Source organism: Tiliqua scincoides, chromosome 4, assembly GCF_035046505.1.
Source record: "Tiliqua scincoides isolate rTilSci1 chromosome 4, rTilSci1.hap2, whole genome shotgun sequence".
Classification (NCBI taxonomy): Eukaryota; Metazoa; Chordata; class Lepidosauria; order Squamata; family Scincidae; genus Tiliqua; species Tiliqua scincoides.
Genome location: NC_089824.1, coordinates 5,009,394 through 5,027,500, shown reverse-complemented (window position 1 = coordinate 5,027,500; position 18,107 = coordinate 5,009,394). Strand labels below are relative to the sequence as shown.

The 18,107-nt window shown below is 46.8% G+C and overlaps 1 protein-coding gene across 7 annotated transcripts in view; it reads right to left on the bottom strand.

Annotated features, from left to right (window-relative positions):
• The window catches only part of TSNARE1 (t-SNARE domain containing 1), a 417,418-nt gene that overhangs the window by 57,937 nt on the left and 341,374 nt on the right, over window positions 1-18,107 (bottom strand). For 5 of the 7 annotated variants that reach the window (XM_066625627.1, XM_066625626.1, XM_066625633.1 and 2 more), the window contains exon 11: window positions 10,749-10,864. In XM_066625627.1, the coding sequence (XP_066481724.1) occupies window positions 10,769-10,864 (96 nt within the window). In that variant the 3' untranslated portion in view covers window positions 10,749-10,768. Of the gene's footprint in view, window positions 1-10,134; window positions 10,623-10,748; window positions 10,865-18,107 lie in introns of those variants that run through there. The other 2 variants (XM_066625631.1, XM_066625632.1) reach the window with 2 other exon arrangements.

Genomic DNA, 18,107 nt, shown 5'->3' with positions numbered 1-18,107 from the left:
ATACCTACTCTGTATATTCCTGTTTTCAGGAAAAGCAGGAGGGCATTCAATATCCTTTGGGATATTTCACTCTCTCTCTCTCTCTCTCTCTCCCCCCCCCCCCCCAAGCAGGCAGAGCTAGCAGCTTATTGGGTTCTCTTTGGGAGGAATTTCCCATCTTCCCGGGACCAGAGTGACAGAGATTGGAGAACCTTAAGCAATTAATACTGAACAAAAGAACACCAAGACAGACAAAACATCTCCCAGCAAAGCTGCTACAGAGAAGACAGGAACACAAGCCAGGAACCTGACCTCCCCACCCCGCACATGCCTACTATTGCCCATGAGGAGGAGATGATGCCAGCCCCATGATGTCTCCTGCTTTCCTCAAGGACTGGAATGTGCAGGCAAGTGAAGAAAAATAACCTGCTTTCTCTGAAGAAGGTGAGCAGTGCACCATGCCGCTTTGCAGTTAGGGGTCCCATTAACACACACACACACACACACACACACACACACACCCCAACAACAACAAAACAATATTCCCCTTTGTTAAATATTCCCTGAAAGCAGAACACTGGCAGGATAGACAGACTACTCAGCTAGAATCTTTCTTGCAGCTGACTAATTTTATGCCTATAGACACTTTTTTCATGGGGGGGGGGGATTCAAAAATGGCGCTCTGAACAACTAAGCCTGACATACTAGGAGTGCAATCCTAACTTGTGCTGGAAACAGGCAGGCCAGCGGACCTGCACTGTATCCAGTACAAGTTTGGGACTGACTGCTGGCCAGCCCAGGGCAAGGGGAAATATTTTCCCTTACCCTGTGTCACGGTGCAGCAGCATCCCCAATGGGTCTACCCCTATTTGTGCCACCTGATGACTCATCCACAGTCCCGCCTGCTGCTTGTCCTCCCCCATCCTGAAACGCCATCAGACGAGCTCGGCCGACACAACTCACCCAATGGGTCTACCAGTATCTATGCCACCTGACTACCTGCCAACGGTTCTGCCCACCCTCCCCACCCCGAAACGCTGTCGCTTGGCTGACGCAACTCACCTTCTTCCTGGGGCCTGCGGTGGTGTGGGGAGGCTGGCACATATCTGTGCGCCGGCCGATCTCCCCCCCCCCCCCCCCCGTGAGTGGTGCAAAAGTGCTTTATGGCCAACGGCCATATGGTCTCCTGGGCCAATGCAAGGGACTTGTGTCGGCCCAAGTGTGGGTTTGGATTGGGCCCTAGGTTACCTAATATGGTGGAGGGCAGCAATTTAAGCCGGACACAAACTGCAATGGATGAGCCCCAAACCTAGACAAGACTTTTCAAAAAGGGGGAGTTTATATTCTAACTCCCACATCAAACTTTATCGCCATTACTTGTGGGTTTAAATTGAATGCACAAGCATAGGAGGAAGTGTGTGTTTGTGTGGTCGCTGCATTCAGTACGACGCACACCCAAATGCAGGCCCATTTTTCTCTTTCACATATTCAGATGTCCATTCCCATTCTTAAAACTCTGGCTAGGCAAGTGAGAGTTGACACATCCAATCGGCAATGTTTTTCCCAACAGAAAACACAATGGATAGAACCAAACAGTCGGTGGGTGCATCAGCTTTTCTGATCATATCTGTATTGGAAAAGAAACCAGCCAGATCAGAGTGCTGCCACAACTTCTGCTTAGATATCTTTGGGGAGGTTGGGAAGGAGAACAAAAAGTTAGACTGAAAGCTTCACCGGCAATCCTGTGGTTGCAGTAACCACCCACAGAGATGGGTGGTTTGTAAAACTGCAACCGCAAACATGACATTTTGTTAAAACATCAGTGTGAACATAAGCTGTATTAATTGCTATTATGAACACAGCTCTGTTGTGCCCAAACCCTGTCCATTTCATGAAGCGGATGAACATCAAAAGCCCCCAAGTGAATTATGAAAAGGGAGGAAGCACAGGCAAAGTGTCCAACCACTAGATGAGTGTGTTATCCCAAAAGATTTTGTTTTTTTTGACAACCACTGAAAAGGGACCACATTTTATGCCATGTGTCTGTTTGTTTGAGAGTCCTTATGGTATGAGCTGGCATGTGCCCAAGAAAGGTCTACAAAGACATTCACACGCAGACACGTAAACACAAAAAAGAGAACAAGCTCCAGGCTGTAGCGGTTAGTTCTCAATCCGGCAGCCTTATGAAAGTGAGCATGAAAGGAGGAGATTCTCCTTTGTTGTCCAGCAATCATTCTCCTTCCTCTGGGAAACAGCAGACTGCAAACAGACAAACACAAACTGGTGGAGAGATGACAGTTTAGTGAAAAAAGTGCTGGCTTAGCGCACAGAATGAGTCAACTCTTGCTTCTGCAGTTAAAAGGGAATCTCAGGTACCAGAACAAGCCGCACATGCGCAGATGAAGACAGTATACTGGTGGGAGGAGGTAAAAGGAAAAAAAGTGGCAAGGGTTCACACCCCACAATCTCTAAACAAACACAATTTTAATGGTGTCTACTTTGTGCCAGCCAGGAAGTTCATGGTGGTTATGACAGATGAAATACATATTTTAAAAAACCCATAAAATGTGATAATGTGCTAATTTGTTTGTGACATTTATACACTACACTTCTTCCAAGGAGTTCAGCCAACCTAAGCTTCTCCCCCCTACATTTCACAGTAACTCTGTGGGGTAGATGAGTCTGAGAGACAGTGACAGGGTGAAGTTCACCCCAGTGTCGTAGCTAAAGGTGGTGCAATACACTAAGTTATGCAGGCTCCTGAACGCCCTTGCGCAAGCGACCCGCCCACCTTTGGACACATTCCATGTGTACACCTCCCACCCCCAGAATGGCTCCAAAAGGGAGGGGTCACTTGCATGCTGTGCTCCTTGCAAAACTTAGTGCATTGCACCCCATCTAGCTATGTCATGGGGTCACCCGGTGAGCCTAACAATTTCAGCAATGCACAGCAGTGGCTTTGGAGGAACCGAAAACAGTGGCTGATATTTGTAGCTCTAAAGCTATTTTTAACCACTGCGCCACAGCACATTGGTGTGCCGTGAATGGCCTGCAGGTGTGACACCAAAGTTTGGGGGAGGGTCATATTATATTATGAGGGCCATTGGGGGATATGATCCCATGGCTGGTAGAGTGGTATGTGTCTTGTCAATTGTCAAAAAACTGATGGTGTGCCTTGACAACTTTAGCACTTTCTCAGTGTGCTGTGAGATGAAAAACTTTGCATACCATTGCTCGAGACTGACAAAGATCTACATGTACCAGAGCCATGTTGGCTCTTATGTTGGCTCGTAGTAGCCAACATAATTAGGAACAGGGTAGTAGCTGTTAAGCTAGCAATTCCCTCACAGCCTTTTAGTCTAGCAGTGGGAAATACATCTGGAATCACAGAGTACATTGTGAATACTGTACTTAATTGTTATTTGGATAAATATCTTTAATACTGTAACAAGGTGAAAACCAACCAACCAACCCGGAACACTGTTTGGCTGTTATTTTGACCCCAGCACTGTCTGTTCTAGTGGCTGTCTGCTGGTATTCATTTGCATCTTTTTAGATTGTGAGCCCTTTTGGGACAGGGAGCCATTTAGTTATTTGACTTTTCTCTGTAAACCGCTTTGTGAACTTTTAGTTGAAAAGCGGTATATAAATACTGTTAATTTTCCCCAAGGCCATCTCTGTTCTGCCTGCAAGGTCTTCAGACACCAAAACTTTCTTAGAGGAAGCTGACTGCAAATCTCACAATCCTGATATTTGAAGCTGTATTGTCCATAGTCACGGTACCTAATAATTAGGATAGTTTTACTCTTCCACAGGCAGAACAAACCTGGAGCAGGCAGGCCAACCAGTGGCTCAGCCAGGGGCAAGGAGAATTCCTCCCCCTTACCCTGGTTAATGCTGCATCAGCCCCAATGGGGCTACTCAGATCTGTGCCACCTCATGAGCTGACCCCTTCCTGTTGGTGCAGAGGCTGAATTTGGCCTCCGTGGGCCAGCACACTTCTGTGCACTGGCCCAGTTGGCTCCACAAGAGGTGCAAACATGTTTTACAGCACGTTTGCAACACTTTTGGGCTGGCATAAGGGACTTAAACTGGCCTAGTGCAATCTCAGGATTGCGCTCTAAAATAATCTGAATTATATAGTAGGGATAGTATGAAAGCTATCATGTTTTGTACTTCAAGGCAACAATCACATGGTGATGCTTTTAGAGAGTGCTTTTTATCACTGCACATGTGTGCACTGGTGATGTAAAGGGGGTGGGAAGACACACATGAACGCAAAGTTGCAGCAAACTGTGCATGCAAAGCACACTGTCCAAAATGCAGAAATAAATACAGAACAATGAAGAATTTCTAATGCATTCGTTCCACTTCAGGTCATTTAGAACACAAAAATCTGGGACAGATTCAGGGGATAAAAATGGTGGAAGCAACCCTAAAGAGAAAGTTGCTTGACGTGTTTTGTTCTACATGTGTACATGATGATATGTGCATGATGGTATGTGCATGTCAGCTATTCCATTTGGGCTGATGGCAAAGAAGCATCAGGTACCAGAAGGAAAAACTTTCACCAAGGAAAGACCAGGGTGGAGAAGGGGGTCTCCACCTTTCTGTCTCCCTTCCCTATCTCCCTTTCTGTCCTCAATCTATCTTTCAGGTTCCACTCTGACTTGTGGCAGCAAAATGGCTGGTGTAGATCCAAGTCGCCTCAATCAAGCAGCAAAGGCTTACCCCCAGGCAAGGGAACGTACGTTCCCTTATCCAGAAGAGACCTCTAGGACCAGTGGTGTAGCTAGAGGGGTGCAAACCACTAGGTTTTGCAGGCACCTGAATGCGCTGTGCGAGTGGTCCCTCCCCTTTGGAGCCATTCTGGACGGTGGGAGCACTTTGCACTCCCTCTAGCTACACCACTGTCCAGAACTGCTTCTCTCCACAGGCTGCAGCATGGGCTTCATTGCGGTGGCTGCCTTCGCTGGGGAGGGGATTTATTAGGATCAGGCTGCTAATCTTTTCAGTAGGGACACCCATGTTCTGGAACACCCTCCTCTGGAAGGTGTGCAGGTTCTCATTATTTCCCGCAAATTACTTGGCATTTTCTGGTTAGGTTTTACCATTACAACAACAAATTCAAGCTGTCATTATAATTCTGGTTTTCCAATGATAAGTTGTTAAGCATCTGTTTTATTTGGGGCAATAAATAAGCCTTTACATGATAGCCTTTATTGTTTAATTATTGTGACATGATAGCATTTTGCCTTTAATCCAGCAAACATCGCTGTAGTCACTTTTCAGAGAGTGTGCAATTGATAAGTTTAAAAATCATACCACATCATGTCAAGAACACCAATAAGGAATGGGGAGCTTAACATACACTTGTGGAAATTAATGCAAAAGTAGTGAGCAAGAATGATCCATTGTGAAAAATCACATATCCAGAATGACCACAAGAAGATGGCAGTAGCTGTGGAACTGGAAGGGGGCAGGCTTTGTATATCCTACACAGAACTCTCGTCGGGAATTCTCTATTTCAAAGAGGCTCACATGGAAAGAGAACTCAAAGTCTGTGTTCATTTGAGAATCCCAGAGGGTAGTTTTGCAGTGGTTGTTCTTGGTGTAGAAAGAGATGGATGGAGATAGAGAGAAGATTAAAAAAAGAAAACCTGAAAGCATGCAAGACTTTGGGAAACAGTATTTGCAAATAAGAATTGATGGTCCTCCTGTCTGTTGGCCGGAGGAGAGTGCAAACGCGGCTCTGATCCCTGGCCAATCTTGTGGGCTGCTTTTGTCCAGTGACCGGCAGCTGGTAAATACAATGAAACCCCAGTGGCTCTGGAGGGGAAAATAGCCCTGCAATCTGGCCTGCTCTCTCAGCCACTAAGTGACGGACGGACGACGCAGTGGTAAAAACAGAGAGCCAATAAGCAAAACTGGCCCCATGGCATCAATTTGAGAAGCAAGAGCAATTCCACGGAACCGAGCTGGCCGTGTTTTGCCCTTATTTACAACATTCGTTAGGCTGAGTTATGGCTTCATTCAACATTTCCTCGTAGATGGGAATTGCTGCGGCTGCGACGACAGGCACATCGCCCTCAGCTCTCGGGGTCAAAAAAAAAAAAAATTGGGGTGGAGGGATTGTGCCGCTCCAAACCTAAGGAATGCACTGTGATGCTGGGAGCAGACTGCTCTCTCTTTCAGGAGGAGGCAGGTAGAGGACAGTGCGGCCAGAGGTGAACAGACTCTACACTTGCAAGCACCAGATCCAAGTCTGAGCTTTTTCCCCACCAGATCTCACTTTTCTGCTTAACTCACACACAAAGTGACTTACCAAATTAAAAACACATTATAATATAATAATAACAACTAGGTATTTCAACATTCAACCAGTGGTGTAGCTAGAGGGGGTGCAAAGCACTAAGTTTTGCAGGGAGCCTAACTGCAGCGTGCAAGCAGCCCCTCCCCCTCCCCTTCGGAGCCATTCCAGGTGGGGGAGCAAAGTGGAGGCAAATGCATTCCTGCATGGTGAGGCTCCCTGAAAAACTTTGCACCCCCTCTGGCTACACCACTGTACTTTGCACCCCCTCTGGCTACACCACTGCATACAAAAGCATTGCAATAAACATACGAGCAAAGCAACAGTATCAACAAAGCCACAGACAAGAAGGAAACAGCAGGTCACAAACACATGAAATGGAGCAGAAAAACCTTCCAGGTCCACATCAATGTGTGGGTTATTGGGGGCAATAACACAGGAGTCACCAATTCACATGATGTTAGAGGAAGATATTTTGCAATGCGTCAGAGCATCTAGCGCAGTGTTGTCCATTACGACTGTAAAAAGGGTCTCCCAAATTTTCAGGCTGTGAGTCTTTCCCAGTCCTGCCACTGAGTTCCTTGAGACCATCTGTATGCATTGCAAGTCCTTTCATGTGGCCCCTGCTTAGGTGCTTTCTAGGGTCTCAGGCAAGGGTCTTTTCCCAAGTCCTGCTACCTGAGTGCATTGAAATGGAAATGGTGAAGATGGACCCTTGTGCCTCCTGCATGTGAAACATGAGCTCTGCACTGAGCACCTTGCATTAACTGTGGCATTTACCAGTCTCAGCTGTGACATGTTCCTCAGACTGCAGACCTGCAAAAGCCACCCACAAGATCATGGAACTCTTGGGATAGCTCAAGATCAAAGGTTACTGCATATGGGAGTTGCCAGTCCTATAGCTTAAGCGTATGTTTGCCTGCTCAGAAGTAAGTACTATTACAGTGAGGCTTACTCCCAGGTAAGTGTGCATAGGATTGCAGCCTCATTCTCATGTGTCAGTCAGGGTAATGTTCACTGTGGGTAGGTCTGATTTCCTGCCCCAGTCAAACCTCTGATTGGATAAGGGGTGTTCGCCTGACACCCCTTTAAGCTTGGACATTGATAACATAACCCAGAATCCTTCTGGGCTGAAGACTCAGGTGGCTGCAGAGGACCAACCTTCTATAAAGCTCTCAGAACTGCTAAATACCCTCGGCCTGGACAATATGTCGTCAAGCGAGGCTTCTAGACACCTTCAGACAGTTTGCCTTTTTGTATGTCACCTGCTTGTCTACTCCAGGTACTGGTCAAAACAGAGACCTGAGTTCTTGACACCATGTAGACCTATGACTTCCATGATGTGGGAGGAACACAGGTACCCAAAGCAAGGTCTCAACTGGCCTTCAGTTTTCAGGCACACAATTTTGTTTTCAATTGGAAAAAAAAATGAGGACATCTTAGAAAGTTACTGATGGGATCTGGGGGACCCCACCTTAGAATACCTGTATATATATCAATCAACAGGAGATTCCTCTGAGATATCAACACGATTTCAACCATTTTGAATGCAGGCTGCATTAACCTTAGTGACAAAGATAAGTGGATTCCTGCCCAACTCATACTCTATTCATTATAACTCGTACTCTCTGATATCCTTAAGCTGCTGCTGAATACCTGCCCAAAGGAAAATTCAAGCAGCACCTCAAGGTGCCAATCACTCAGGGAATGGTGGTCCACGCAGGCTAAAAGATGAGTGACAGCCATCACGGTCTATTTCTAATTCAAGTCTCAAAAGCCTGGCTAGTTCATACTCCAAAGATGAGGGAGGTGGAACAAGCATCTCCAGGAGTTTCTCCACATCTCTCTTCTGGCTCTTCAAAGCTGCCCCAAGGGAGGAAATGACATACTTACAGATGAGACTTTGCGAAGAAGCAGAAAAGGGTATCTCAAAACAAGGCACAGCTGGCTCCTCTGTGCTCACCGAGCAGAAGAATCAGTGGTGCGTTTTCTGCTTTGGAAACTCAGAGGGAGAGCAGCTGGCTCAGTGGTTTCTATTATTATTTCTAAGGAAGGGAAAACTTCTTAGGAGTGTGTGTGCTTCACCTTGGCTTTGTGGATAAATGGTTCCATTTCACCAGGTTTCCTGGAACGGAAAGGCAAGGATAATCCCCATGTCACACTGGCTGAAGCAGTAGTGTAGCTAGAGGGGGGCAAAATGTTAACAGGTCATTTAAGTGGGCCCTCCCATTTGCTGTCAGAGCCATTCCAGCCAGCAATGGCAATGGGCAGGAACTTGCAGAAACTAATGGCCTCTCCTGCGTGTTGCCGTCACGGCCCAGAATGGCTCTCATGGCAAGTGGGGGGGGCACTTATGTGGCGCATTGCGACACGTGAAGTACTTACCATGTTACCCCCTCTAATTATGCTGCTGGGCTGAATGCCTGCAGAGGTGCTGGACAAGGTCCCAAGTGAAACAGACAAAAAACAGACAGTGACGTTAAGTAGCAGGTAACAAGTAGGAAATAAGATCACTGGGACAAATATCAACAACCTCAGATATGCAGGTGATGCCACCCTAATGGAAGAAAGTGAGGAGGAACTAAAGAGCCTCTTGATGAGGGTGAAAGAGGAAAGCGCAAAATGTAGCTTGAAACTTAACATTAGAAAAAACTAAGACCATGGCATTCAGTCTCATCATCTCATGGCAAATAGAAGGGGATGAAATGGAAGCCGTGACAGAGTTTATCTTCTTGTGCTCTAAGATCACTGCAGACAGAGATTGCAGCCATGAAATTAAAAGACACTTGCTTCTTGGGAGGAAAACTAAGGTCAGCCTAGACAACTTAATTAAAAATCGAGATATCACCTTGCTGACCAAGGTCTATATAGTTAAAACTATGCTTTTCCCAGTAGTAATGTATGGCTGTGAGAGCTGGACCATAAAGAGGGCTGAGTGTTGAAGAATAGATGCTTTTGGATTATGGTGTTGGAGAAGACTTTTAAGAGTCCCCTGAACTGCAAGAAGATCAAATCAGTCGATCCCACAAGAAATCAACCCTGACTGTTAATTGGAAGGACAGATACTGAAGCTGAAGCTTAAATATTTTGGTCATCTCATGAGAAGAGAGGACTATTTAGAAAAAATGCTGATGCTGGGAAAAACTGAAGCCGAAAGGAGAAGGGGATGGCAGAGGATGAGATGGTTAGATAGTGTCATGAAGGCAATGAACATGAATTTGGACAACCTCCGGAATTTAGTGGTCGATAGGGTGGCCTGGTGTGCCATGGTCCATGGGGTCACGAAGAGTTGGACACGACTTAATGACTGAACAGCAACAAAGCAAGCGACCAAGCAGTGGCAGTAGGCAATCAGCTGTAGGGACCTCAAGACCAAAAAGAGTTCCTAAGAATCACAGATGTTCCTCTAAGAAAAGCCAGATATCAATGGTATAGTTAAGTCTGAGAGCAGATTATGACTGTTGCCTTCCATTGTGACCCGGAAGGCTCTGGAATTAGTGTCAAACAGTAGCCTCTATTTACTACGTCTGTTACTTTTTTTGAGGGAGGGAATGGCTAATATAGTGATGGGGGTTGCTCTACCCCAGTGCCTCCCTCCCGCCCTCTGTTCTGCTCCTTTTCCCAGAGACAACAGTAGACTCTGCTGCCCCACATGGACAAAGCCAGATAGAGACCACCCTTGAACGTTGCCCTCCCAGTTATGTGGTGAATTCCTAAAACCCTATATTGTCATGTGCCGCCCATGGACCAGGAGGAAAACAAAACAAAACTCTTGTCTGAATTCAACCAACAATAGGCAGGTGAAGAGTTAAACCACAAAACAAAGAGTTTATTTAAAGTCGAAGGGGAAGGGCAGGAGATTACAAGAAGGAAAACAAGCAGGCAAGCAAATGACTTGGGCACTAGGAGTGCCCAGGTGTGGGTCATTTGCAAAAATACGAGGAGGAGATTATAGGCAAGCCTAAAAGCAAGATCATTGCCTAGCACACCTTAGCTCATGAGTTCCCAACTGTGACTACTAAGGGCCTCAGCTGTCCAGACACCATTACACTTCTCTGATCTTGAGCGTAGCAGATGGAACTGGCCACACACAGATTCCTCTGAGACAGGCAGATCAGAAGGCATGAGAGCATCCTTGGGCCATGCTTTAAGGAAGCTAAGTTCTGCGATGTCATTGCACCACTTAATTGGACGTGATGAGCTGGAGAACCTTCTAACCAGGACGACATTTTCACTTGTTTTACGCACTATGTGAAGAACAGGTAGTATGAAGAGTCTCTGGAAAGTCCAATCATTGCCTCATCTTCCATCTGTTTTTAGAATGGAAGCCAGGCTGTAAAAAGATGCGGTGCCTTTCAGGTTGCCTTCTAAGAACATCCTTGAACTACCCAGGTCACTTCCATGTCGACCAACAGAAGGTCTGCTGTTCTAAGCCACCAACACCATGAAAAGAGCTTACCTGCAAAAACCTTGATATGCTTAATGTCTGACGGAAACGGCAATGATTATTACGACGATCAACAGCACTGTCAGGCCAGCGGAAAGGAGACAGCACTTCATCTTCCTAGCTCGTTGCTAAAAGAAAAAAAAAAACAACACATAAAAAAATGAGGGTGAAGCAATTGACCTCAGGGTGCAGGGCTGGCTGGTGTGCTGATGGGCTGTGTGCTATGATGGTTATGTCACATATCTGTACACACTGAAAGCTGTTTGGGACATTCAGAGAATGCATCACAAGTAAGCCATTTGGAAATTGTATATCTTGATATGCGGACAAAGGGCAAATTCTCCCCTTTTGAACATCACCCCAAAGCATATAAACTCAGTAGCATAGCTACAGGGGGATAAGCATTGCAGGTACCGCAGGCGAGTGACAGGGCGGTGCGTTGTATTGCCTGCTATATTTACCCCCTGTAGCTATGCTACAAAATAAAATGAAAGCATGAGTCACAAATGCATTCCCTTTTTCTGCATCTCTGAATGTGGAAAATAATCTTTAGCCCTTTCCAGAAACAGCCCCACGGTTTCAGCTAATCCCTATGGAATACATGAGTCAAGCGTTGTGTGACTTGGGGCCCAATCCTATCCAGTGAGGGTGTAGTTGTGCCAGTGGGGTGTGCGCTGCATCCTGCGGTGGAGGGGCAGTCACTGGGGCCTTCTCAAGGTATGGGGACATGTGTACCCTTACCACGGGGCTGCATTGTGGCTACACCGGAGCTGGAAAGTTGGATAGGATTGGGTCCTTGCTCTGATAAATAAATGTTGCGAACAGCTGCAGCAGCTTGTACCCAAAAGTTGCACCCTGCTTGTGTTTCTGCTGGCCAGCACATGGAAGGAAAAGGGAGAGGGGCTCGGTGATGAGAACTTTCCCCATGTTCACTGGTTTTTGGGTCCTCTGTTGAAACTGAATGGAATACGCCACTTGTGTTTGGAGGTGATCCATTGGTGACATTGGATCCAACCATTCTGGATACAGAAGGGCAGAGGTACTGAAAAGAGAAACTGGGCAAGGTGACCTTTCAAAAGATGTGCAAATTATACTGCCTTGAAACAAAGAAACAAACCCGGCAACCTTTGAGGTAGAGCTTCCTGAAAACGTAACCATGAGTGTGCTATTAAATATCACTGCTTCAACAGTGCATCTAGTAAAGGCCAATAATATTATTAACTAGCTTTTTGTAGGACGGAGAATTTTTTTTTTTTAAGTCACAAAGAGCAGCTCACTTCCTTACAATGATCAAATCAACGGGAGCACCGGACTCCCGCAGAGCTTCTGATGAAAACCCTGGCGCATCAATCTGGATTCGTGGCAATTTGCCATAACTGTGGCGTACTTGACATAAACAGTCTGTGGTCTCCCCAGCAATGTCCTGAGTGTTTGCACACCTCATGGGTGGGGGGGGGTCAAAAGTGGCGCTGAGTATGTGTGTGAGGCAGAAACACCTCCCTTACAGTGTGCAAATATTGTCTTTTTGTGGATCCCACTTGCTGTTTCTCTTTCGTTCTGCCAATTTATTGACATTTTTTGGGTGCGTGTGCGTGTAATGATGGCTTCTTATTCCTGAAATTGCCTGAAACATGGGTGATCCCAGCCAACTGCGATGAGGTCATTTCCTGAGGAGATGCACAAAACCATGGCACCGTCACAGAAAAGGCGCTCAATCTTGCTCCGCCAGTTGAGCCCTTCTGTGGTGGAATGTCATAGGGATCAGTGCCTCCCTAGTACATCTCAAGCACATGGGAGGGGCTTGCTTCAGGAGAGGTACCCTTTAAGATTGGGTCTGGGACTCAAAGCAAAATGGCAACTAGCCACCAATGCAGTTTGCATAACTGGTCCTGGCAAGCTGATTCTGCTGGAAATCTGCTTGCCTACATCACAGAAGAATATCAGTGCAACAGAAACAAAGAAAAAAAAATGCTTTATTACTAGTGAAGGCTGTCCAAAGTTCTCTCCTGTAAAATTTCAGCTCCAGTTTTGAGAGGCTGAGGCAAAACAGCCCTGTTTTGACCAAAGACCCATCCATTTCAGCAATGTGCAGTGCAATCCTATCTTGCGCTGGAACAGGAAGGCCAGGAGGCCTGAGCTGTATCCAGCGCAAAATTTGGGCTATAAGCGGCTCAGCCGGAGGCAAGGGGAAATAGCTCAGGTGGTGGCACAAGTCCAAGGAGAACGGCTTGCAGATGCTCTGCGCCGCTTGGGGAACGGGGTTGGGATCCGGCATAACAGTTGGGTTCCACCCCACCTCCTGCTCCCCACCCGCTCCTGGGAATGCCTTCCTCCTGCCCTTCTCTCACCGTGGAACACCTCCCTCCCACCTCCTCCTCCTTACCTCCTCCCCGCCCTCCCCAGACCCCTGCATCGACCAAACTCAGCCAATGCAACCCTTCCTCCCCAAGTCAGCGCAGAAGCTGGATGCAGCCTCCGCAGGCTAGAGCACATCCCTGTGCTGGCCTAGCCAACTCCCGAGGAGGCGCAAATGTGCTTTACGGCACATTTGCAACCCTCCTGGGCCCACGCAGGAGGTCTGGTCTAGAGGGCAGAGCCTCTGTTAGCCTGAAGAAAATATCTGAAGCTTGTCAGTTTGAGGCCTCCGGCAGCTCTATGAATGGCAAGACTTTGGACTGCAGTGGTTTATAAATACCAGTATTATTATTATTAACGGGGAGTCAGGATTTTTTGTTGTTGGCATCCTTCAGTCTCGGAAGACCATGGTATCGCACTCTGATTAGTGTTCTGGAACAGAGTGTCCTCTCTAGTGCGTGAAGCCTCGGTAAAGTAGGTATGGAGGATAGACTGTTACCCATGAAGCAAATCCCCCCTCTCCACGTCGCTGAAATGGTCCAATGGAAAGGCAGAAGCCAATATGGTTGGTTCCAGCAACGTTGCAGGAGTTGCCAGAACGTGACTGTGTTCAGCCATGAACTGCCTCAGGGACTCCGGCTCCGGATTTTGCCTCGAGGTTGACTCCTGAAGCCTTTTCCATAACTGGATGTAGCCACAAGGCAGTGGAGGTTTGGGATCAGAGTTTTCCTTCTCTCAGATGAGCTGCCTTCCCAGGCTGACGAGTCCCATCTACCCGGTGGCTGTTCAGTCAGGATTGCACCCTTAGTTTTCAATAGTGACTGACCAAGGTGTGCTTTTGGCTGTAACACATAAGAATTGCCCAGTTGTTCTGGTGAGCACCTGGTTAAATCCTGTCGTGTTCCAGCTTCCACAGGCCTCGGGGTGATCTCAGGATACAGGCAATTAAGTTTTGAGCTTGAACTAGTTGAAAGGGAAACTTTTTTTCCTTCATCTCAACAAGACACTTCAGTTATCCACTTATCTGAGGGAAAAAAAATCGAGGACAGACCGACCCAAAGTGATTACCAAATAAGCGGATTAGAGCTAAAGAGAAGTTCTAATGACATAAAGTTAGCATTAAATGATGATCTCAAAAAAATTAATGTAGTAAGTATGAGGAAGATGACAAGCCAACAGAATGCATGTGATATATCCATAACGGTTTTCACGGGGAACTCAGATTTATATGTAAGTCGCTGTCACACCAGCTGGAAGAAAGAGACAGAAAGTTGTCACTGCGGCTAAGCCCCTGAGCAGGGCACCGATTCTGTCTCTCCGACCATTTCTATAATCCTCACAGCCAGAGTCAAGTAGCTGAGCTGCGAAGTGGGAACTAGGGTGGGGAGACAGTCCTATTTGCATGAGCACTTTTTCACACACACCCCACAAGTTTTGGTTTTGGGATAGATTCAGGACTACTTCATCAAGACCGATGAACCTGAATCTCTCTTTCCAGTGTCCACTAGTTCCTTCTTCTTGTGCACTTGTGCATAGGAACTTTAGGAACTTCTTCCTCAAGGCTCTCAGGCCGTTTGATACACTCCCCATGAGCAAACCTGGAGGTCTCAGGCAGTGGTTCAGCTAAAGGGGGTGCAAAGCACTAAGTTTTGCAGGAAGCCTCACTGTGGTGTGCAAGCGTCCCCCTCCCCTTTGGAGCCATTCTGGGCAGTGGGCGCAAAACAGAGGTGTATGTCTCCAGTGGGGAGAGGGAGGGGCCACTTGCACGCCGTGGTGAGGCTCGCTGCAAAACTTGGTGCTTTGCACCTCCTCAAGCTATACCACTGGTCTCAGGCAAACTGGCAAATTCTCCTCACGGTGAATGAGCAACATGCCATTTTCACTGTTTGCAGATAAAGTTTCTGGGTCTTTGAGGGAAGAAGTGGCAACTTAATATACAATCCCTGCGTGCCCAGAGTGTGCAGTATTGCTCATGGAGCACACACTGTAAACTATGGGCTGGCAGGAGACTAGACATCCAGGAGAGGTAAGTAATGATGGTGGTAAGTACGATGGTGGAATGCCTCATCAAAGATAGACTCTCAAAACACATAGACGAACAGGCCTTGCTGAGGGAGAATCAGCATGGCTTCTGTAAGGGTAAGTCTTGCCTCACAAACCTTCTAGAATTCTTTGAAAAGGTCAACAGGCATGTGGATGAGGAGAACCCGTGGACATTATATATCTGGACTTTCAGAAGGCGTTTGACACGGTCCCTCACCAAAGGCTACTGAAAAAACTCCACAGTCAGGGAATTAGAGGACAGGTCCTCTCGTGGATTGAGAACTGGTTGGAGGCCAGGAAGCAGAGAGTGGGTGTCAATGGGCAATTTTCACAATGGAGAGAGGTGAAAAGCGGTGTGCCCCAAGGATCTGTCCCGGGACCGGTGCTTTTCAACCTCTTCATAAATGACCTGGAGACAGGGTTGAGCAGTGAAGTGGCTACGTTTGCAGACAACACCAAGGGATTGGACAAGTTTCTGGAGGAAAAATGCATTACGGGTTACAAGCCATGATGTGTATGTGCAACCTCCTGATTTTAGAAATGGGCTATGTCGGATGCAAGAGAGGGCACCAGGATGCAGGTCTCTTGTTATCTGGTGTGCTCCCTGGGGCATTTGGTGGGCCGCTGTAAGATACAGGAAGCTGGACTAGATGGGCCTATGGCCTGATCCAGTGGGGCTGTTCTTATGTCAATGCTCCCATTGCTACCTTGTCACTCAGGAACCACATTACCAAGGACCCCAGTCCTTAGTCAGTCAGAAGTAGGGCCATGTCATGGGTGGAGAGGAGGAGGGCTGGGAGAGTTTTGGGGTGGTTTGGGTGGAGGACAGGGGGTGGAACAAGGAGGGAGGGGCAGAACCAAGCAGTACCAGCATGTGACAGGATCCTATCACCTTTTTCCAATGAAGACCTCTCTCTTTCTCTCCTTGGACTTGCCCAAGCTATACTGCCAGCATAGCTTTGCAGGAACACATAGGCCATCAGGGAGACTATGGAGAGGTCTGTCTCCTTACCTCTCTCAGGTCTCTTGATCCCCCCCCCCCCAACAGCATGTGATGTGCTTCCATGGCACAGCTGCATGCTGTACATCATGGCAGGGTTTAGGATTACGCTTAGTCATCCTTTTGCCTAAATGAGAAAATCCTAAAGCTGTAGACTTTTCTTAGAGACAAGGTGATCCCCTCGCCAATAATTTTATTGCCCCTTTCTGCCTCTTTTCCAGATCAACAAAATCCTCTTTGAGATGTGGTGACCACAAATGTACATGTCATTTCACATGTGACAGCACCATGGATTTGTAGAAGGACATTAGAATATTAACAGTTTTATTTTCAGTCCCTTTTATAATGAGTCCTAGCATGAAATTAGCCTTCTTCGCAGTTGCCGCACACTGAGTCAATGTTTTCATTAAGTTTTCCACCGGACTCTTTTCTGGTTAGTCACCCACAGCTCAGAACTCTGAGTGTATATGTGTGTTTGGGGATATTTTTTTTTTTTTTTCAAATTTGCATCACTTTACACTTATTTATGTATTGAACAGCATTTGCTATTTTGTAACCTGTTTACTCAGTTTGGAGAGAGATTTCTGGAGTTCTTCACAAACTATTTTGATTTTCATTACCCTTAATATTTCAGTTTCATCTGCAAGTGTGGTCACCTGGCTGCTTAGCTATAACTTCAGATAATACTCATGATAATAGTATAAGTTATGTGCTTTTCTGAATGACAAAACAGTGCAATATCACCTAGTCCAGTGATTCTCAAACTGGTGGGTCGCGACCCACCAGTTCGTGTAAAGGTTCCCCTGTCCCTTTAAGGAATCTTCAGTAAACGTGGACACAAAGCACTTTGGTTTTGCAGGAGGTGCTTTGTGCTCACTTTTACTAAGAACATAAGAAGAGTCCCGCTGGATCAGGCCATAGGCCCATCGAGTCCTGGGCTCATCAGGCCAAAGGCCCATCGAGCTTCCTGCATCTCACAGTGGCCCACCAAATGCCCCAGGTAGCATACCTGATAACAAGAGACCTGCATCCTGGTGCCCTCCCTTGCATCTGACATAGCCCATTTCTAAAATCAGGAGGTTGCCCATATATGGCTTGTAACCCGTAATGGATTTTTCCTCCAGAAATTTGTCCAATCCCGTTTAAAGACATCTAGGCCAGATGCCATCACCACATCCTGTGGCAAGGAGTTCCACAGACCACTGAACGTTCCAAGCCTTGAGGAGTGCTGCTGCACCTCCCCGCACCTCCTGCACCCTCCAGCAGCCCTACCTACATAAAAGGAAGTGGAAAGCTCCCTCCTCGCCCCACCTTAGCGAAGTGATCCTGGGGATCGTGTCGCTGCCCTAGCATCTCCCCCACAAAGACTTACTGAAGGAGTACAGCTCCCTCAAAGTTTGAGAACCACTGATCTAGTCCATGCTTTTGAATGGAAAACCATAAGCCATAGCCTGAAATAATAAATAATAGCCCAATCTAATGTTGAACAAAAGCACCATTCCCTCGGGATCCAGACTTGTTCATTCTCCAAAACCTTCACAACCTGATGTTCTCAAATATTTTTCAATGCTGGCTCATTAAACTTTTTGTATAATGACCAGTGGATCAATTTTGCAACTCTTTTGTGTCTGACTTTGAAATCTGTCTGCGTAATTTTACTACATTCACATATCAGATACCATCATCATCATCATTAACAACAACAATATACTACCCTTCCTCCAAGGAGCTCAGGGTGGTATACATAGTTCCTTCCCTCCTTTTGTTGTCACAACAACCCTGTGAAGTAGATGATGCTAAGAGACAGTATTGCGGCAGGAGTTCTGGTCTAGAGGGTAGAGCCTCCATTAGCCCAAAGATAACATCAGAAGGTCGCCAGTTCGAGGACACCGGCAGCTCCCTGAACGGCTGAGAATGGCGAGACCCTGAAGCAGCTGACAAGCTGAGCTAAGTGATTCCACCTGCTCTTGGTG